The 22732-nt window shown below is 42.8% G+C and overlaps 1 protein-coding gene across 1 annotated transcript in view; it reads left to right on the forward strand.

The window, feature by feature from the left end:
- Positions 1 to 22732, forward strand: part of LOC308248031 (uncharacterized protein) — a 55486-nt gene extending 32754 nt beyond the window's left edge. The window contains exons 17-26 of the mRNA XM_080667951.1: positions 611 to 4306; positions 6292 to 6345; positions 10259 to 10363; positions 13033 to 13178; positions 14257 to 14304; positions 18199 to 18314; positions 19008 to 19116; positions 19418 to 19495; positions 19712 to 19855; positions 21768 to 22732. Coding sequence (XP_080524077.1) covers positions 611 to 4306; positions 6292 to 6345; positions 10259 to 10363; positions 13033 to 13178; positions 14257 to 14304; positions 18199 to 18314; positions 19008 to 19116; positions 19418 to 19495; positions 19712 to 19855; positions 21768 to 21878 — 4607 coding nt within the window. The 3' untranslated portion in view covers positions 21879 to 22732. The remainder of the gene's footprint in view (positions 1 to 610; positions 4307 to 6291; positions 6346 to 10258; positions 10364 to 13032; positions 13179 to 14256; positions 14305 to 18198; positions 18315 to 19007; positions 19117 to 19417; positions 19496 to 19711; positions 19856 to 21767) is intronic.

The raw sequence follows: 22732 nt of genomic DNA on the forward strand, positions 1-22732 counted from the left end.
AGATCTGCCTTCTTCAATACCAGATTTCTAAGACCACCTTGGGAAAGAAGCCGAGCTAAAATAGAATATAATGACAGACATGAACACAAATCCATAAGCTACATGTAAAAGAAGGAGAATGTAGTGCAAAATACAGAGGGCCAAAAAAACACAGAGAGAAACCCTGGCTGTTGTGGCTCAGTTGGCTTAGCAGCCTCCCATGCACACAGAAGTCTCTGGTTTGATTTCCCATCAGGGCACTTGCCAAGAGTTGCAGATTTTGTGCCCAATAAGGTTGTGTTTAGGAGGCAGCTGATCCATGATGTTCTTCTCTCATAGATGGTTGTCTCCCTCTCCCATACACACTCTCTCTAAAATCAATAAGAAAATATATTTTTTAAAAGAAAGAAATCAGAGAAGCCCACTGAGAGTGAAATATCTTAGTTCAGGCTCAGGGGACAGTGAGGGATAAAATATTGACCTATATGTCATGAGAGTACAGAAGGCAGATCATGTAGGTCTGAAAAATTGATATTCTACACATGGGTTTTTAGAGCTTCCCACACTTTTTATTCTTTCCGTTACTATGTCATACACTGAGATCTTTAAGAAACATTTGTTCCTTCTGCAGGGAGAAGTATTGAAGACTCTTCAGGACTCTGTGCAGTGAAGAAGCCTCTAGTAACCTGTGGCAGTGCAGTGAAAATTCTTGAAGTGTCTCCAGGATTTGGTGCCCAGGAAAAGCCCCCAGGAGCCTGTAGCTCTGCAGTGAGAGTTTCTGAAGTGCCTTCAGGATTCAGTGCACAGAATCAGTCCCCAGGAGCCTGTAGCTCTGCAGTGAGAAACACTAAAGTGTCTTCAGGATTCAGTGCACAGAATCAGCCACCAGGTCCCTGTAGCTCTGCAGTGAGAGTTTGTGAAGTGCCTTCAGGATTCAGTGCACAGAATCAGCTCCCAGGAGCCTGTAGCTCTGCAGTGGGAAACCCTAAAGTGTCTTCAGGGTTCAGTGCACAGAAGAAGCCCCCACGAGCCTGTAGCTCTGCAGTGAGAAACCCTAAAGTGTCTTCAGGATTCAGTGCACAGAAGAAGCCCCCAGGTCCCTGTAGCTCTGCAGTGAGAAACCCTAAAGTGTCTTCAGGGTTCAGTGCACAGAAGAAGCCCCCAGATCCCTGTAGCTCTGCAGTGAGAAACCCTGAAGTGTCTTCAGGATTCAGTGCACAGAATCAGCCCCCAGGAGCCTGTAGCTCTGCAGTGAGAAACCCTAAAGTGTCTTCAGGATTCAGTGCACAGAAGAAGCCCTCAGGAGCCTGTAGCTCTGCAGTGAGAAACCCTGAAGTGTCTTCAGGATTCAGTGCTCAGAATAAGCCTTCAGGAGCCTGTAGCTCTGCAGTGGGAAACCCTAAATTGTCTTCAGGGTTCAGTGCACAGAAGAAGCCCCCAGATCCCTGTAGGTCTGCAGTGGGAAACCCTAAAGTGTCTTCAGGGTTCAGTGCACAAAATCAGCCCCCGGGTCCCTGTAGCTCTGCAATGGGAAACCCTAAAGTGTCTTCAGGATTCAGTGCACAGAATCAGCTACCAGGTCCCTGTAGCTCTGCAGTGAGAAACCCTGAAGTATCTTCAGGATTCAGTGCACAGAAGCCCCCAGATCCCTGTAGCTCTGCAGTGAGAGTTTGTGAAGTGTCTTCAGGATTCAGTGCACAGAATCAGCCACCAGATCACTGTAGCTCTGCAGTGAGAGTTTGTGAAGTGTCTTCAGGATTCAATGCACAGAATCAGCCCCCAGGAGCCTGTAGCTCTGCAGTGAGAAACCCTAAGGTGTCTTCAGGATTCAGTGCACAGAATCAGCCACCAGGAGCATGTAGCTCTGCAGTGAGAAACCCTGAAGTGTCTTCAGGATTCAGTGTACAGAATCAGCCCCCAGGAGCCTGTAGCTCTGCAGTGAGAGTTTCTGACGTGTTTTCAGGATTCAGTGCACAGAATCAGCCACCAGGTCCCTGTAGCTCTGCAGTGAGAAACCCTGAAGTGTCTTCAGGATTCAGTGTACAGAATCAGCCCCCAGGAGCCTGTAGCTCTGCAGTGAGAGTTTCTGAAGTGCCTTCAGGATTCAGTGCACAGAAGAAGCCCCCAGATCCCTGTAGCTCTGCAGTGAGAGTTTCTGAAGTGCCTTCAGGGTTCAGTGCACAGAATCAGCCCCCAGGAGTCTGTAGCTCTGCAGTGAGAAACCCTAAGGTGTCTTCAGGATTCAGTGTACAGAATCAGCCACCAGGAGCATGTAGCTCTGCAGTGAGAAACCCTGAAGTGTCTTCAGGATTCAGTGTACAGAATCAGCCCCCAGGAGCCTGTAGCTCTGCAGTGAGAGTTTCTGACGTGTTTTCAGGATTCAGTGCACAGAATCAGCCACCAGGTCCCTGTAGCTCTGCAGTGAGAAACCCTGAAGTGTCTTCAGGATTCAGTGTACAGAATCAGCCACCAGGACCCTGTAGCTCTGCAGTGAGAGTTTCTGAAGTGCCTTCAGGATTCAGTGCACAGAAGAAGCCCCCAGATCCCTGTAGCTCTGCAGTGAGAGTTTCTGAAGTGCCTTCAGGGTTCAGTGCACAGAATCAGCCCCCAGGAGTCTGTAGCTCTGCAGTGAGAAACCCTGAAGTGTCTTCAGGATTCAGTGCACAGAATCAGCCCCCAGGAGCCTGTAGCTCTGCAGTGGGAAACCCTAAAGTGTCTTCAGGGTTCAGTGCTCAGAATCAGCCACCAGGTCCCTGTAGCTCTGCAGTGAGAGTTTCTGAAGTGTCTTCAGGATTCAGTGCTCAGAATCAGCCACCAGGAGCCTGTAGCTCTGCAGTGAGAAACCCTAAAGTGTCTTCAGGATTCAGTGTACAGAATCAGCCACCAGGACCCTGTAGCTCTGCAGTGAGAGTTTCTGAAGTGCCTTCAGGGTTCAGTGCACAGAATCAGCCCCCAGGAGTCTGTAGCTCTGCAGTGAGAAACCCTGAAGTGTCTTCAGGATTCAGTGCACAGAATCAGTCCCCAGGAGCCTGTAGTTCTGCAGTGGGAAACCCTAAAGTGTCTTCAGGGTTCAGTGCTCAGAATCAGCCACCAGGTCCCTGTAGCTCTGCAGTGAGAGTTTCTGAAGTGTCTTCAGGATTCAGTGCTCAGAATCAGCCACCAGGAGCCTGTAGCTCTGCAGTGAGAAACCCTAAAGTGTCTTCAGGATTCAGTGTACAGAATCAGCCACCAGGACCCTGTAGCTCTGCAGTGAGAGTTTCTGAAGTGTCTTCAGGGTTCAGTGCACAGAATCAGCCCCCAGGACCCTGTAGATCTGCAGTGATACTTGTGAGAGTTTCTGAAGTGCCTCCAGGATTCAGTGCACAGAATCAGCCCCCAGGAGCCTGTAGCTCTGCAGTGGGAAACCCTAAAGTGTCTTCAGGGTTCAGTGCACAGAAGAAGCTCCCAGATCCCTGTAGCTCTGCAGTGGGAAACCCTAAAGTGTCTTCAGGGTTCAGTGCACAAAATCAGCCCCCGGGTCCCTGTAGCTCTGCAATGGGAAACCCTAAAGTGTCTTCAGGATTCAGTGCACAGAATCAGCCCCCAGGAGCCTGTAGCTCTGCAGTGGGAAACCCTAAAGTGTCTTCAGGATTCAGTGCACAGAATCAGCCACCAGGTCCCTGTAGCTCTGCAGTGAGAGTTTCTGAAGTGCCTTCAGGATTCAGTGCAGAGAATCAGCCCCTAGGAGCCTGTAGCTCTGCAGTGAGAGTTTCTGAAGTGTCTTCAGGATTCAGTGCTCAGAATCAGCCACAAGGTCCCTGGAGCTCTGCAGTGAGAGTTTCTGAAGTGTCCTCAGGATTCAGTACTCAGAATCAGCCACCAGGAGCCTGTAGCTCTGCAGTGAGAAACCCTAAAGTGTCTTCAGGATTCAGTGCTCAGAATCAGCCACCAGGAGCCTGTAGCTCTGCAGTGAGAAACCCTAAAGTGTCTTCAGGATTCAGTGCTCAGAATCAGCCACCAGGAGCCTGTAGCTCTGCAGTGAGAAACCCTAAAGTGTCTTCAGGATTCAGTGCACAGAATCAGCCCCCAGGACCCTGTAGATCTGCAGTGAGAATTGTGAGAGTTTCTGAAGTGTCTTCAGGGTTCAGTGCACAGAATAAGCCCCCAGGAGCCTGCAGCTTGGCAATGAGAAGTTCTGGAGTGCCTTCAGGATTTGGTGCACAAAATAACCTCCCAGAACCCTGTAGCTCTGCAGTGAGAAGTCTTCAAGGTTCTTCAGGATTCGGTGCACAGGATAAGCCCCCGGGAGCCTGTAGCTCTGCACTGAGAATTGGTCCTGATGAGAAGGGTAAGGACTGCCATTGCTGGGCTTTAGGACATCAGGAGTCTGAGCTCAGAGCTCCTGTTTCTCTGAACACACACCAAGGACTGGGAGCCTATTACTGCCTTGATCTCATGCCATTCAAAAAAAAATTATTGTTCAAAGTATTACATATGTTCCTCTCTTTTCCCCCTTTAATCCCATTGGTCCCTAAACCCCTTATAGAAAACTGTAAAGAATAAAATAAACTAACAAACAAAACAGGAAATGACCTATAGATTCAGAGACCAGAGTGACAGCTGTCAGATGTGAGTTGGGGTTGAGGGACTGGGTGATAAGGGTAAGGAAATTAAGCAAAGGGGAAAAACCCCTCTTATATACAGACACAGACAGCAGTATGGTGATTAACAGCAGGAGGATGGAGTAGGGGAGGTACAAGAGGGTAAAGGGGGAGGGAATGGTGATGGAAGGAGACTTGACTTGGGGTGGTGAACACACAATTCAGTATACAGATGACACACTGTAGCACTGTATACCTGAGACCTGTGTAATTTCATTAACCAATGTCACCTCAATAAATTCAATAAAATAAAATAAACAAAACCACAAAGAAAGAAATCACTAAAAATTGATGCTTAAGATGGCTCTATTTGAATGGCAGTGTGTCTTATTCCTGTTATTAGACATAAAATCTTCCAATGTGGTGGATTACATAGTGATGTCCACCTACTCACCACCTATTCTGTATAGAGTAGAGAAAGTGGGAGAGTCAGCTATTGGTTAAATTTTTCACAAACCTGTTCAAAATTAAATAGACTCTAATTATTGATAGAAGAAAAAGCTTCTGGCTATTACTATCAAATCCATTTATGGCTTTTGACGGTGATCCCCAGCATAACATTGGTCTTTATAGTGATACTAGAGGCCCAGTGCACGAAACTCATGCACTGGGTGGAGTGGGGGGGTCCCTCAGCCCAGCCTGCATCCTCTGAAGTCCAAGAGAGCTCAGGGGATGTCCGCATGCTGGCTTAGGCCCGCTCCTTCCAGGGAGCGGGCCTAAGCCGGCAGGCGGACATCCCTCTCATTGTCTGGGACCCCTCACTTCTTACCACCCACCTGCTCACTGATACTTACTGCTCAGCTTGATGTTTTTTAGCACTGCTGGAGCTGGGACAGACTCCCACCACCACCCCTGTGCTCGCCAGCCATGAGCCCCATCATTCTGCCAGTTGTTTCAATGTTTGGTCAATTTGCATATTAGGGTTTTATTATATGGGATTTAAATGTCTTTGCAAACAAGATATCTATTTATGCTTACAACAACCAAAATGTTAGGCCAGATAACTGTATAAGATTCGCAACTCTTTTGGTTAAGGCTTTGTTTTCCTTTACTTTCAAATCCTGTGAACATTAAAAACAAGTCTATTTAGGGACAGTAACCTGAAAAGACCTAAGAGCAAATGTAACAAATAGCTTAATAGCTTTCTTTGCTACACAAGCTTTGTTCAACTATTTTTGTTTTTTCTTTAAAATAAAAAAAATAATCTGTTGTGATTTTAGATGATACTCATTAAACTTTCTGCATTGGTGGGTTGGGCTAAATGGTATAAAAGGTCAATGGTACAAGAGCAATGCAAGTGCATTTTTATGCAAATGAAAGGATAAAGTAGTTCCACTATTCTTTGAGGGCCCAGACGAGGGGACTCTGACATCTCATAAAAACTGAAGACCTGGACAGGATAAGATACCTGTTCCTATCCCTACATAAAATGAAGTACTAAGGTATTCAAAGTGTTTTTCAAAGTCCTATTTAGAAATAAAGGAATTCTCATGGCCAATCCTGGAATCCTCAATTTAATGTGTTTTTAGTTTCTTTAGAAGAAAGAGAGAATCAATAAATGAAACACCCTTATAAACTAAGGTTTCTGCACTATAAATTATGCTAAGATCTGCAACTTCTATTTATTTATTTTTATTTTCTCACTACCACCTTTTTTTTTTTTTTTTTTTAGGTACTGTGCATCTTGGGGAAAAATCTACTTTAGAAAAAGCTGAGAGTAAAAAAAGTAAGAGTGAATATATTTTGCTTGCTTTGATGTAGAAATGAGTTTTTAAATACCAGAGTTTCATCATTATTATTATTTATAATATTGTGGTAGCTAGAATGATGGCTTCTCAAAGATGTCTGTGCCCTAATCCCTGGAACCTGCAATCTGTTATCTTACATGGCAAGTGGACTTTGCAGATTTAATTTAACTAGGGAACTTAAAATGAGAGAGATTATCCTGGATTCTCTGGGTCGCCTCAATATATTCTCCTAATCTTTAAAATGTGGAGAACCTTTCTTGGCTATGGAGAGAGGGATAGTGATATGGGAGAATGGTCAGAGAGATGCAATATTGCTGGCTCTGAAGATCGAAGAAGGGAATAGGATATGTGGGTGACCTTAAGAAGCAGAAAAATCAAGGAAAGAGATTGTCCCCTACAGCCTCCAGAAAGGAATGAAAGCCTGTTACAAACTGGATTTTAGCCCAGTGAGGCCATGTCATAATTCTAATGGACATTAATTGTAAGATATGAATTTGTGTTGTTTAAGCCCACTATTTATAGTAAATTGTTATGGCAGCAATATGAAAATAATATAGACTTTGGTTATTAAAATTGGGTTGTGGCTATAAAACATTTCTAAAAATGTGGCAATGGCTTTGGGCAGTGGGTAGAGGCTAGAAGAATTTTAAGTAGAATGATTAAAATAAAAAAAAGCCTAGCCTTGAGCAGTTTGTAGAAATGTGGATACTGAAGACCCAGGGAGGACTCTGAAGGAAAAAAGACATGGAGGAGAACATCTATGTTGTCTCAGAGAATTCATAAGTCATCCTGAACAGCACAAGTATGTACAAACATGGAGGTTAAAGGTGTGACTGGTGAGGGCGCAGAAGGGAATAAAGAATATGTTTTTGTAAATGTGAGGAAGAGGAGTCTTATTATATAGTGACAGAAAGTGGAGCAAAATCCTGTCCTGCAGATATATGGAAAGCAGAACTTTCTGGATATACACTAAGGAGGTTTCTAGGTGATGAAGATGAAGCTGGTTTCTTTTTTGCTGCTTAAAGTAAAATGTGAGAAGAACAAAATAAACTGAAGGGAGGAGAACTGCTCAACAAAAAGAAATCAGGACTTGATGATTTGGATTGTCTTAGCTTACACAGACTACCAAAAGATGCTAAAATTGAGATTCTCTGTCAGGTTAAGTGTGCTCTGTAGAATGACCAAGAGTGTGGCTGGACAACTTTTTGCTAGAGCCTCGGAAGCAGCGAAAGATCAGAATATTTAGTCACAGAAAGGTTCTTTGATGAGACTAAGCATGTAGCTCATAGATCTCCTCAGCCATCTCAGCTGAACTAAAATATAGATATGTGATTATATTGGAAACATCTGTGGAGGAGCCTCTTGTCTAATGGAGCAAATCCCCATGACATACATGGGAGACCTATAAGGTTCTTGAGAATTTTATACCAACAGAAACAGAGATGTCCATGTCTAGTCCCTGGAGCCTCTAATCTGTCTCTTTACATGGTGAAAGAGAGTTTGAAAATGTGATTAAGGTAATGAAATGGTGCCATTATCTGGATAATCTGGGTGGCCCCAGACAAATCATGTAGATGCTTAAAATCAGAAAAACTCTCCTGCTGTGCAGATTTGTGTCTATGGAATAATAATCAGAGATGTAATGTGGCTGTGTTTGAAGATGAAAGCAGAAGGCAATGAGTCAAGAAATGTGTGCAGCACTTAGAGCTGGAAAAGCTAAAAAAAAAAAAAAAAAAAAAAAAGGATTCTTTCTTACTATAGCCTCCAGAAAAGAACAAAGCCCTGTGGGCACCTTGATGTGAGGCCAGTGAAACTTAATTCAGAAATTCAGACCTTTAGAATTATAAGATAAAAACCTGTGTTGCTTTAGGTTACAAAGTTTTGGGGAATTTATTACAGCCACAACAGAGAACTACCACCTTTCATGAGATTAAAAAAAAGAGAGAGAATATTTTACCTTTATATGATTACTTTACATCTTTCGAATCAGCAATTTATATGTTTTTAAAAGCTCACATCTTTGTTGCTTTTCAATGTTAAAATCTATGAACTGTTTTGGATATCTTCTCAGATTTTTTCTGCCCAAGTATTAACATATTTAGAATTATATTACTTATCTGAGTTAATCTATTCATAGTGTTACATTTCCCTTATTTTAATCAGTATATCAAGCACACATTTTGCCAATTTAACAGTAGATACTTTTATTTCATTCCCATTTTAATTTGCATTACTATAATTTTTTAGTGTAGTTGAGCACTTTTCACTGGTTATTGGTCATTTGTTCTCTTCTACAAATGACTGGTATCTGTCTTACTAGTGTTTCTGCTATGTTGGTCATTTTTTAACCATGCTGTCCAAGAATATGTATCCTATCTAATAAAGAGGGAATATACTAATTGACCCTCACACCGTCACAAAGATGGCGGTGCCCACATTCAATAAGGAGGGAATATGCTAATTGCTGCCCCACCCTCAAAGATGGCAGCATCCAATCCCCTCAGCCCCGCCAGGGCACGCCTGCCTCTGGAGTCCCTAGTCCCCTCAGCCCCCCAGCCGCCCAGGGCTGGCCCAAGGTGCAGGCAAGCCTCGGATGGCTGCTGCTCAGCCACCCAGGGCCACCGGAGGCTCAGGTAACCAGGGCCGGCCAAAGCTTGTGCTGCCAGCAGTGGTAGCAGCAAAGGTGTGATGGGGCATTGCCTTCCCCTGATCGCCGGATCACCTCCCACCCTGAGGGCTCCTGGACTGTGAGAGGGGGCAGGCTGGACTCAGGGACCCCCCCTCCAGTGCATGAATTTTCATACACCAGGCCTCTAGTATTAATATATTACATGATGAATTTTGCAAATGTATACTGTTCAAATTTTGTCTCGTTTAATGTTAATTTTTAGGTTTTTAATTGTATGTTTTTTTCTAAAGAAGTTTGAAAAGAACCATAATAGAGAAGTGTGTGGACAGGAGATGAGGTCATAGAGTTAGACAATCAGAGCATTGGATATAGCTTTTGATAAAGGGCACACCATTGTCAGACAGCAATAGTCCAGCTAGCCATGCCATTTGAAGATTGCTCTAAAGTTACCTGAGCTCCACTTTCAGCTTTGGAGAAAGCTGATGTGGAGAAGAAATCAGATAAAGCAACAGAACACAAATATCAGGCAGACACCATCTCCCTTAGGTTACCCCATCATTATCCTCTCTGCCAGTGAGTCAGAGCTCAAACAGGAGCTGCATGCACAGTGTTTGACTCTGTCTCCAGCTACCTAACTACAATGGAATAGCATAGCTGGAGAGCTTCCTGCAGAACATGACAGCACCTGTGTGTTTCATTGTCACGTAAGAATCAAGGGAGCTGACTGGATTAGGAGTTAAGACAATTTTTTTGTTGGTGTTGTTAATCCTTGTACAAGGGTATTTTTCCCATTGGTTTTTAGAGGAGTGGAAGGGAGGGAGGGGGAGGCAGAGAGATAGATAGAAACATTGATGTTAGAGAGACACATCGATTTGTTGCCTCCCGTGAGTACCACAACTGGGGCCTGGATGAACCTGCAACCCAGGTATGTGCCCTTGACCAGGAATCAAACCTGAGACCTATTAGTGCACAGGCCAATGCTCTACCATTGAAGGACACTGACCAAGGTGGGAATTAAGACAATTTTATTGATGCCTGGTATCTCTGGTAAAGCATTCTGTTTGGTGTGAGATTTGAGAAGTAAAATCTCTGGTTATGTATAAAAAATGCCACTGAAAGAAAGACTTTGAAACTCTGGAGATCTGTGGAATAAAGTTTTCTAAGTAGTACTTCTATGTCTTTATAGAAACAAACCCAACATTGGAGGAAGTTGTACATGTACAATTGTAAAATGAAATAGACTGAAGAATATTCTTTTTCAGGGACAAGAGAGCACAAAGAAGAAAGTGTGAATTTTCATTCTGAAATATTTCCAGTGACCTGTGGGGAGATAAAAGGCATGTTATATATTAAGGAGTTCGAACAAGGTGGGTTTTATAGTCTACTTTAATTTATAATACCTATATGAAGAAATCGTATGTAGTAATGGAATTACCCTTTGTTCAGGGAATTGAGGCCCCACTGTGGCCTGAAAGAAGGAAGGGATCCCTAAGATGATATTTTTATACTTTAAGAAATGGTGCTTATTAAGTGCTCACTCCCACATGGAAGTGTCCATAAGACTAGCCAAAGAACCAAAGAGAAGTGCAGAAGCATCAGTCTATGGGAGGAAAATATTTCATATTTTACTTTTTATCAGATATGAAAGAAAAGAAGCCTTCAGTGCCCACCTTCATATCCTATACCCCTTCTAGATAATCATCACAGGATAGGAGGTTCGATGTAGTGACATGACCACAGAATTTAGAATCAGAAAATATAAGGCCTAGTCTCAACTATGCCAAGAGTGACTGAATAAAGAATACTTCCACCCAGCCAGTGTTGCTCAGTATTTGAGCATTGATTTATGAACTAGGAGGTCATGGTTGGATTCCAGGTCAGAGCACATGCCTGGGTTGCAGGCTTGATCGCAAGTTTGGGGCATGCAGGAGACAGCCAATCAATGATTCTCTCTCATTATTGACGTTTCTATCTCTCCCTCTTCCTTTCTCTCTAAAATCAATAATATTTTTTTTAAAAGAACAGTTCCTGAGCCTGAAATTTCTAATCTAAAAATGGGATAGTAACAAAAAACAAACCTGCCTCATGGTATAACGTTGAGAGTCAATTTACATCATAAATACAAAATGTTTTGTGATTTTTTAATTATAAAGCTTTACAATAATTGTCTTTTATAATAAACTTAATATGAGATTTCTCTTAATATGACCAGTGAACACCAATTAACATAAATGTTCGCATCATAACTATTTTTTAAACAACTTTCCTGAGATATAACTCATATATCACACAATTCACCATTTGCAGTGTAGAATTCATTGTTGGGATTTTTGTTTCTTTCTTTTTATTTACTGTATAAGATTATGTAACCATTATCAAAATCTAATTTTAGAACATTTTTCCCCCCCTAGAGGAATCGCCATGTCTCCCAGTGGTCAATGCCCATTCCAACCTCACCCTACCACCCAACCTTAAGCAACCATTAATCTATTTTCTGATCTATAAACTGGATTATTCTAAGCATTTCATATCAATTAACTCATGTAACATGTGCCTTTCTGTGACTGGTTCTTTCACGCAACATGATGTTTTCAAAGTTCATCCATGTAGTAACATCCTATATAATAAAAGGTTAATATGCAAATCGACCGAATGGTGGAATGACCATTCACTATGATGCACACTGACCACCAGGGGGCAGACGCTCAACACAGGAGCTTCCCCCTGGTGGTCAGTGCACTCCCACAGGGGGAGCACCACTCAGCCAGAAGCCACACTCACAGCTGGCGAGCACAGTGGTGGTGGCAGGAACCTCTCCCGCCTCCACGGCAGTACTAAGGATGTCCAACTGCCTGCTTAGGCCCATGGGAAGCACACTGACCACCCGTGTGGAGCAGGCCTAAGCCATCAGTCAGATATCTCCCGAGGGCTCCCACACTGTGAGAGGGTGCAGGCTGGGCTGAGGGACCGCCCCCCACCCCAAGTGCACAAATTTTGTGCAGTGGGCCTCTAGTTTATAGTATTCCCTTCTTTTTACTGCCAAATAACATAATATTCCATAGTATAGATAGGCTATATTTTGTTTATCTATTTATTAGTTGGAGTTTAGCCACTCTTCGGCTATTATAAATAGTGCTGTTTTGAACATTCATGTGAATTTTTTGTGTGAACATAAAAATTCGGTATATTTGGGAATATACCGAGGAGTAGAATTGCTGGGTTATATGGTAATTCTATGTTGGTATTTATTGAGGAAAAACTAAATTATTTTCCATAGTACTTCACCAGTTTATATTCCCACTAGTAAAGTCTCAGGACTCCAATTTCTCTACATTCTCACCAACACTTGTTATTATCTGTCTTTCTTATTACAGCCATCCTAGTACATATAATGTAGTACCTTATTGTGGTTTTGATTTCCATTTCTCTGATGACTAATGTTGTTACAACTATCTTTTATGTATAACAAATTTTCCACTGAATGATATTTCACAATTATTTTAATGTCCATTATTTCAGGGATGGAAAGATCTTTTCTCAATAATGACTTTAAACTTAGATGAAAAAATGGTGTAATACAGGGCACAGATGTTGCCATGGTGCCATTCTGAGCAGCAGAGATCTCAGTCGAACTTGAGTTTCTGCCTCCACACTGACCCAGGGCCATCAGAGAGTCTGGCCTGTCCTCTATCTCCAGAATTCAATGACAAGTTGCAATCCTCTCATTGTTCAGAATCACTTGCTTTTCCTTGTAGGTGATTTTGGAATATTTTTATTATGTTGATTTTTATGCTAATGGTCATGTTTTTTATGTTGCACAACTGTCAAAGAAATGTGTGCACAAAGCAGGAAATCTCCTTGGAGTGGACTTACAGGCTGGGTTTGGGGGATTCTGAAGTCTGAGAGGGGAAGCCAGAGTCTTCTGCTAGTGATCTTGAGCCTAAATTGGGTGTCTCTAGATCCAGTGTGATGGGAGGCCAATGTCTGAGCTCTGAGGACAAAGAGATTTCACGATCAACTTGCCTGGGTCTTACAGGAACCAAAAGAAAGTGTATAAGAGGCCAGGATGGAAATTGGTTCACCCCTAAGGAATTTGAAGAGAAAGCGGGCTACGGAACCTCACACAGTCGTTGGAAGACCCGTGTGCACAACAATGGGTATACCCTACAATGGCTGATGAAGGTATTCCAGTGATGGAGAGAAGTTATGCCTTTTTTTTGTTGTAATCGAAGATAAGGTCACTATTAGGTTATGGCTAGAGCCCCAAGGCTCCTGACTTCATCCTTTTCCCTGGGAGAGGTGCCAGACCCTCAGACCTCAGTACAAGGCAGCACATCAATTTGTCAAAAGGGATCTATTGGAGTAGATGCAGGAACCTGAAGCAGAGATAGGTCATTCTGACTCAGGTGCTTGCTGACAACTTTAGGCACTGAAAGAAAGGAGACAGTCCACAAGCGGGCATAAGGAACTCCAAAGAAAGAATGTGTGAAAACCAGAAACACGACTAATGTGGCTCCATGGGTTGAGGAAGACGAATTATGTATAATATGGCATAATCCATCCATTGGGATTGTTTGTGGAGTGATTTAATGCCAGGTTAAGGAGTTTAAACTCATAGCACATACAATACAGAATCAGGGAGTCTCCTGAGGTGTGAAATAATATCTTTAAAACAGTATTTCAGACAACATGGGGCCTATAGTGAACCTACAATGCTCAGCTCCTATGTCACTCCTCTCTGAATATTCCCTGACTCACCTGCTTTGTTATCTTTTCCCTGGGTTCCCTGACCCCACTGTTAAGGCCCTTCTCATAATGTTTTATACTTACCCTTTCATGCAATCCCTTGTTCTCCTAGACCCCTCTAGGGTTTGTATACCTTTGTGTGCCCAACGTTGTCCAGAGTGTCTGTCACCCTGTAGGTGTGTTGGTTGAATAGCCTTGGTGTAAGGACATAAGCTTGAATAGCACTAGTGTGAATGGAAAGGAGGTGAGAGGTGTCAAAGAGATTGTGAAGGCAACACCTCTTAAAACTTAGGAAAAAGGCACAAGAGTAGAGAAAAAGTTTGTAAAGGTGAACTGATGAATTATAGAATAAATACAGGTGAGGAGAGGGAAGTGGTATCTCATTTAGACACCTTGGTTGGAGCTTACACTGAGTGGTACATCCAATAAGAAACATTTATGAGGAGGTTTGAATGCCAGACTCACAAAACATAAACACAGGCTAACCATATACTTGCATCTTTTTATCTTTCAGAAGGGACTACTAGCTACACCTCCAGCAGAACATGGCAGGTCAAAAGAGGTGATTATTAGTTTATGCAAGATCTTATTACATAACTGATTTTATTATGGTTTCTCAAATGTGTGATTACCATTAAGTTTCTTCTTCTAGTCCCTCCCACCCCCAGCCATTTTTTTTTTTTTTGCATGTGCCTTCAGAGATGCTACTTTGAACATTAGGTTGTATACAAGATCATCTGTGATGGTAAACCATTTGAGATTAGGATAATATGGATTCATCACAATAACCTCACAGAACAGTTTTAGCTATAGATACAGATGTAAGGGTGTCAAATGTAAAGCAAACATAATTATGGAATTCATTAGAAAATGTCTTAATAATGTCACAGGGTCATCTTAAACTCATTCCCAGATTTTGTTCATATTTTTATATCCTCTTCCATTATTCAATAAAATATACACACAGTTATAAAATTCTTTCTCCGTTGGAATTTTTTTGCCCTTCATGGTGGCGCTGTTAGGGAGAAAGCTCTTGGGAGATTGATGTATCTTACATGATGGGCTGACCTGGAAAAATGTTTACTTTGATGCACCCCTTTGCCTCCACCTCAGGGGCTGTGCAGGCCTCCTTTCTACTTAGGAAAGTGATTTCTCCCTCTATGGAAGAAGGCTATGGAGGCAACATACAAAATACATAATGTGCAGTGCAGATTTAGCAGCAAATGATCATTTTTTCCAGACTGAGTATGGATGAGAACTTGAGAAGGAGGGGAAGGTGAGAAGTGCCATTCTCATACAATTCAGGTAGAAATGCTGTCCAAGGCTTTCGCTGAAGAAGTTGCACATAGCTGTCCACTGGGACTTCATATAACACTGGAAATGTAAGATCCAGGCCTTTACATTATCTGATGTTCTGGGTCTTTGAAACTACCAGTCCTTGGGACATTTCACCCACTGGATTTACTGAAGATAAAATATTTTAACATACTTTATTTAGTGACTACTTTAAACAGCAGTGTCTCTACTATTCTCCATGTGTCTAAAGTTACTCAATCTGGATTACCTAAAAGAGCTAGCAACTTCCAACTCACAGGTTCTATCCTTATCAATGGGTATAACACTTAGCTGCTTCAAGGTTCAATTGCCCCTATGTTTTGTGTCTTCTTAATTAAGAACCAAAATGACCCAAAGTGACAGATCTCAGGACCCATTACTACCTCAGTGGATCCTCTTTGCCTCCCAGAACTTTACTTGCTGATGGAGCCCCCAGTTTCTGGAAACTTCAGTGTTGCACTTGGCACCACACAACACATCCCTGTCTCCTGATGAGAGTCAATTTTACTTTCTTGTGACAGTTGCTGTGTTGTCAACCTGAAATGCTAAGGCAAATAATCATTTATTATATGCTAATATTAGCTTAAGAGATAGCATATAATCTCTTTTCCTAAACGAAACAATAATCATTTATTTGCTCATTCAACATACAATTATTGAGTGCATAAACAATGCCCAATGTCCATTGAAGAAGACTGAAATAGTATCCCTGGCCTTAAGGATTGCTTCAACTTTGTTGTCTACCATGGAAGGATAACTACTGGGAAGCAGGAGATTCTGTGCTACCCAGAGAGGCAGACAGTGACATGACCATTTCTTAGGTCATTTTCCAGTGGCTCAGACTTGTCTATGATTTCTCTGCCCTGGGTGAAGATAAAAGCTGAGACTGCCTGAAAGGAAAGAGGCCAAGTCATTCTATTGAATATACAAAAGCAATGTAAGTGTAATACCTGGTAGTCAGTTTTCTGTGAAAAGTCAGTCAGGTGCAATCTTGGGATTTGGATAAAAGGGAGATGAAGATAAAAGAAGAATTGTAGTACCAAGGGCCTTGGATTAATTTTAACTTTGGGCAGTGCCCCAGAAGAGCCATAGGAGGTAGTGGAGTTATCTCTGGGCTACTGTATGGTTCCCAAAACTCTGAATGATAGATGGTTATGCAGAGGGTCATGTCATACTACTCATGGTCAAGATTCCATGGGGAGAGTAGGCAACTCTTCCAGCATGAGTACCCTCACTCTTGTTAATAGTGTTTTCTAGGATAGACATTACAAGCCGATTCAACATTGCCTTACAATATCTTATGCATTAATAACCACACTTGTTCAGGCTAAATCTCAACTCAAGTTACATACTGCAATCACCTGAAGACCTTTGAAAAATAACATTGCCTGAATCCCACTCTAGACAAAATTTTGATTAAATCATTCTGAGTTATGACTTGGACAATAGAATTTTTAAAATGTCTCCAGATGATTTTGATACACAAGTTACTCATTCTATGACTTAAGGAGAATACCAATGCCCATGCCTCAAACCAGACCAATTAATTTAGAATCTCTGATGTCGGGACCAGGAATTTAGTATTTTACATACTCTCCTCAGATAATTCAAATAGGCAGCCAAGCCACGAAACAAAAAGCCAAAGAGAAAAGGGTTCTAAACTTCATTAAAGATTAGGGATGCAAGATTCTTATGCGTTGGTTGCATATGTTATTTCTTTGTTCTTGGAAGAGGGTCACTACTTTCTAGAGAATGATGATAATCTGTGCATCTCTCCAGTGAGGAGAAGGAAAATGGCACTAGGTCTTGATGCTAGAGCAGTCTAAGTCCCCAATGAGGATGTGATTCAGTATTCTTCCAGAACACAGGGTGGGAGCTCTTGGCAAGACATTCTCTGTTTTGATCTTTCTCATAAATGGCCATTTTAAAAAGCACAATAAATGACCAGACTCTAACTTTGCCCAACACAAGATGTTTGCCCAAAAGTCCAGATCAATATTCAAAATAACTGTTAATTAATAACTTCTCATTTTTACTACTTTCTACACAAAGAGAAATAAAATAACTCTGTTTCAAATTACTCTGTCATTTGCTTCAGGAAAGACATTTCTGATCTTTGTGAGTTGCTAACTGAGATATAATACAGACTTTGAGAAACAGACCACTTTTCTCTCTGCATTAAGGTGGATCTATTCATTAGGGTCTCAGCATCCCGGTATGCAGTGGAACCTATAGGAACAATGGAACTAGCAAAAGAAGCTTAAAAATTACTGTGAAGCATGGGCATAGATATGATTTGGGATATGAGTGAAAGTACAGACCCAGGATGGATTCTCAGATTTGCGGTCAAAGGTGAATGAAAAGGAAGCACTAAGAATGAACATGTAATGGGTGTGAGGACAGATGCATACATGAGGTTTTGCCTGGATGAGTTTGGGGTGTTCTTTAAAGCCCCAGGAGGAAACACTGAGTGAGCATAAGGATGTGCACAAATGCAGAAGACAGGCTGGACATCTGGAAGGTGGAGACATAGCAATGTAACTGCAGCTTTGAGCATGATTTGATGGAAACCTGAGGGATTCTGTCTAAATGTTGGAGGAAGAGAAGGATGAGAAATACAAGAGATACAGCAGTGAGGCTGATACAGTGATGGCACAGGCCACACATGTTTGGAGAAAGGAGAAATAGTTAGAGCAGAGAAAGTTGGACACTGTCATCCCTATGTCTTCCTGCTCCTCAATGGACCGCTTTCCCTCCACCCAGCACTCATCAGTGGGTGGGAAAAACCCCAAGCCAGTCTCATTTGTGCTAATTCAGATGATCACAAGAGGGTAGGAATTTCTCCAATAGACCATGGAGTAGACAGGATATTTCTACCTGGGATAGAACTAACTGCAAGATGTTTTCAAGATGTCTGAAGTCTCTCAGAAGGCAGAAAAGCAAACATGGCCAAATATAGTTTATTTTTTTAATTTTTATTTTAGTTTTTTTTTTTCAAATAATTTCTGATACTTCCTGTTTCATATGTGTTCTTCCAGGTTCACAAAAGGTTGTGCATTCTAGATTCTCATAGTGGTGGCCTTCTGGGTTCTCACTGGGAATACATTGTTTTACCTTCTAGCTGAGAAGTTCAGACGTATGTAAGGTCTGCTGCCATGAAGGAAATCTCTTCTGCTGTATTACTTGTTTGAGCTTCTTTCATGGGGACTGCCACCTCCCACCTGTGGAAACTGAGAGGTTTGTGAGATGTAGTCCTGGCTCCCTTTAGGGACTTTTCCTCCTGTCATGCACACTCCCCCTGCAGAGTTCCTCCTTGTGTCCGGTTGGGGAAGAAGCAGGGTTGAAGGTGTGGGGTCCAATGGTATGATCCTGGGATCTGTTTAAAGACCTGTGAGCTGGAGGGTAATGTTTTCCTCTTTCCTCTGGAAGGCTGAGGCCGGTAGCTGGGTTTTTGCCTACATACCACTACTGTCCTTTCCAAAACTTTCTCAGCACAGATTCCTGTTCACAGGAATGGAAATGACAGTGGTTTATGTTCTGTACTTATTCAGAAATGGCAGGAAACATGGACTTTTTGCCATGTTCTCAACTGGTTTACTGAAGCCCAAGAGCCCAAGGGTTAAGGCCCAGTCTCTGGCACTCAGGCCTGGTGGGCAAGGCTCCTTGTGCTCCCAGCAGCTCAGACAGGGAAAGGAGAGCCCACCACTCACTCTGACACCAACCTCTATGCCCTCAACTCCTGCTGCTACCCTTGATGGGAGGAGGGTCATTGGCTCAGACCCCACATGTAGGTCTTGGGGAATCTGGGGAGTATCCCCTTCATTCTCAGGTTGTGCCCATTGGCCACTCCTGAAAGGAAAACAGTGGCAGCCATAGGGACAGTGACTGTTTCTGGGGATTTGCCTTGCTCACCTATGCCGAATCTCTCAGGAGCCCGTGGAGTTGCACCTTGTGCAGGGTGAAGGAGTCTTCAGGAAATCAGCAATCTGCCATGGAATCTGAGGTCCTGGCGAGGCAGATGGGGCCTGAGGAGCAGCTGGTGAGTCAAATTCAAACCCCAAGATCACTCCTTTCTGCTTGCATGTGAGAAGTCAACAGTCATAGGGTGGGAGGAGGGCACCAAAGGGAGTCTGCTCTTCTGACCAGATCTCAACATGCTGAACACTCACCAGAACCTATTTGCAGAAAAGAAAAAAAGTCAGCCATTACATGTCTATTTCCTAGAGCCATACCTGTTGAGGAAACTTCTGGAAAACTAGTGTGGCCATGCCTCTGCTGTGAATGCATATGGGCTCATGCTCTCTAAGCTGCTTTTCATTCAAATCCTTCTTCTTTTCTAGAAATGTGAGTTCCTCCTCTTGATGACTGAATGCTATTCAGAGAGCAATGTTTTTCCAAATAGTCAACATGATAACTATGTGAGTAACAATAACAAAACATTATTTCAGGCTTCCATAATGTTATCTGACCTTGACATGGGCTCTTGTAGGATTGGTGATCTGAAAGCCATGGGAGTGAGAACACGAGATGCTATTTTTTTTACTATGTATTTCAGCTGGATTTTATAGGAATCCACAGAAGGCAGACATTATACTGTATCAGAAATTCTCTCAATGATATTATTTTTTCATCAGAGAATAGAGATTCTTCAATGCATGGTAGATTTTTTGATGCTGAATGAAATCAAGAAGAAGCTAAAGGAGCGGGGTTACCTCAGAGTGATGGGGTTTATGCAGGACATGCGCCGCATCTTTCGGGAACACAGGGCATCTAAAAAGGTAAGTGGATTTCCCTGTTTCTATTTCATTTTCTTTCCATTGAGTCGCTTTGCCCTCACTTTTTAGAGTAGGGAAATTTTATAGTTTATCTCATCCTATCATAAGCCTATACAAGCAAGGGACCCAAAAGTGAGTGACTTTTACAATTCAAGATAGAGCATCACAGGCCCCTGAGAGCTCATTCCTCTCCTCAAAGGCAAGAGGTGCCCAGTGAGAACACTGTGTCCTCCCTGCTCCAAACAAACCGATAAGAGAATTGCATCTTAAAGTTATATTGTGCTTCTTATCTCTCTCCAAACATTCTCAATCAAACTTCTCAGAAATTTCAAACTCCAGGTTCCTTTGCATGTAAATGAATATATAGTTAACAGACAGGAATAGAAGTGACAACGTGAAAGGAAGATAACTGATTATACTTAGACATCTGTAATATTTGATAGTTACACAGACCTTAGATTACTTTTTCAATTATCACTAAAGTAAACAACCCAAACCAAATGAGTAAGAGTCCCCAAGTATGGTAATGATTTTTCATTTTTGCCTAGATAATCCAATATAATGAAAAGGTAATATGCAAATTGACCATCACTCCAACACACAAGATGGCAGCCCCCATGTGGTCAAAGATGGCTGCCCCCATGTGGACACAAGATTGCCAGCAGGGGAGGGTAGTTGTGGGCGATTAGACCAGCAGTGGAGGGCAGTTGTGAGGGACCAGGACTGCAAGGGAGGGCAGTTGGGGGTGCCCAGGCCTGCAGGGGAGGGCAGTTGGGGGGACCAGGCCTGCAGGGGAGGGCAGTTTGGAGCAACCAGGCCATCAGGGGAGAGCAGTTAGGGGCGACCAGGCTGGCAGGGGAGGGCAATTAGGGGTGACCAGGCAAGCAGGGAAGGGCACTTATGGGCAACTGGGCCTGCAGGGGAGGCCAGTTGTGAGCGACCAGGTCTACAGGAGAGGCAGTTGGAAGGACCAGGCCTGCAGGGAAGGGCAGTTGGGAGCAGCCAGGCCAGCAGAGGAGGGCAGTTAGGAGTGACCAGGCCAGCAGGGGAGGGCTAGGCCTGCAAGGGAGGGCAGTTAGGTGCGACCAGGCTGGCAAGGTAGGGCAGTTAGGGGTGACTGGGCCAGCAGGTTAGGGAGTTGGTGTGACCAGGCCTGCAGAGGAGGACAGTTAGGGGTGACCAGGCCAGCAGGGGAAGGCAACTAGGGGCAATCGGGCCAGCAGAGGAGCAGTTAGGCATTGATCAGGCTGGCAGGGGAGTGCTTAGGGGGTGATCAGGCTGGCAGGAAGAAGCGGTTAGGAGCAATCAGGCAGGCACGCAGGCTAGCAGTTGGGAGCCAGCAGTCCTGGACCTGGATTGTGAGAGGTATCCCAGATTGGAGAGGGTGCAGGCTGGGCTGAGGGACACACACACACACACACACACACACACACACACAAAAAAAAAAACAACCCTTCCCCCCACCCCATCCCCCCCATGCATGAATTTCATGCACCAGGCTTCTAGCAGTAAATAATCATGCACTTAGGACAAGGAAATTACTCTTAGCTACATGAGTTTTTAATCTTAACCTGGTTAATGTAATTTAGGGTTTTAGGCAAGAGTTCTGATCAGGGGTCCTCAAAATTTTTAAACAGGAGGCCAGTTCACTGTCCCTCAGACTGTTGGAGGGCCGGACTATAGTTTAAAAAAAAAACTATGAACAAATTCCTATGCACACTGCAGGCCTGGGACCAGTCGGCTGCTAAGCAGGACAGGCAGTGGCACCCGGCGGGCCGAATAAATGTCCTCGGTGGGCCGCATGTGGCCCGCGGGCCATAGTTTGAGGACGCCTGGTTCTGATCATACTCAAATTGCAAAGTATGTAATGACACTGATAATAAATATCATTATTTTTGTCTTTTTTTTTTTTCAGTGCAATAACTTTTGCTGGGGAATGAGACTGGAGGAGCAATTTGAGCTGAATTTCAAGCAAGTGTTTGCTGTTCAGGAAACAGAACAAGAACATACAACAAAATTAAATTAGAAAACAAAATTAGAAGTTCAACAAAGAAGAAACTATGTCACATACAACGGAGCCCCCACAAGACTATCAGAAAATTACTCAACAGACATTTGGCAGATCAAGAGAGGGTGGATGATATATTGAAAACATTGAAAGAAAATAATTATTAAGGAAGATTAGTACTCAGCAAAGCTGTCCTTTAGAATTAAAGGAGAAATAGACCCATCAAAAGGAACTTGAGAAAGTTCATGACCACTAGAATTTCTTTATAAGAAGTGCTAAAGCAGTGGTTCTCAACCTTCCTAATGACACGACCTTTTAATACAGTTCCTCATGTTGTAGTGATCCCCAACCATAAAATTATTTTTGATGCTACTTCATAACTGTAATTTTGCTACTGTTATGAATCGTAATGTAAATATCTGTGTTTTCCAATGGTCTTAGGCAACCCCTGTGAAAGGGTCTTTGGACCCCCAAAGGGGTTGAGACCCACAGGTTGAGAACCTCTGTGCTAAAGGATGTTTTTCAAGCTAAAATAAAAGGAAAGTAATTAACACTGTAAAAACATGACCTGAACTCTCAACTATGCACAGTTGGGTGCCCTTTCTTCCTTTGTTACAGGCACTGGGAATTTAGAGCAGGTAGGAGGCAGAAGGAAGGCTGTGGCCCAAATCCCTTGGGAAGAGATGGCTGCCTAAACATGTCCTTGAAACAAAATACCAGATTCAAAAACCATAACTCAACCTCCTTCTTTAACAAATAAAAATATACTCTTAAGCTTTTTGGCAACAAGTTTTATGTCTCATATGTATAAATGGTTTTTAAGTATTAACTCCAACTGAAATTCTAGAATAAACCATGTCTTTTCTAGGCAT

This window comes from Plecotus auritus (assembly GCF_963455305.1).
Source record: "Plecotus auritus genome assembly, chromosome: 5".
Classification (NCBI taxonomy): domain Eukaryota; kingdom Metazoa; phylum Chordata; class Mammalia; order Chiroptera; family Vespertilionidae; genus Plecotus; species Plecotus auritus.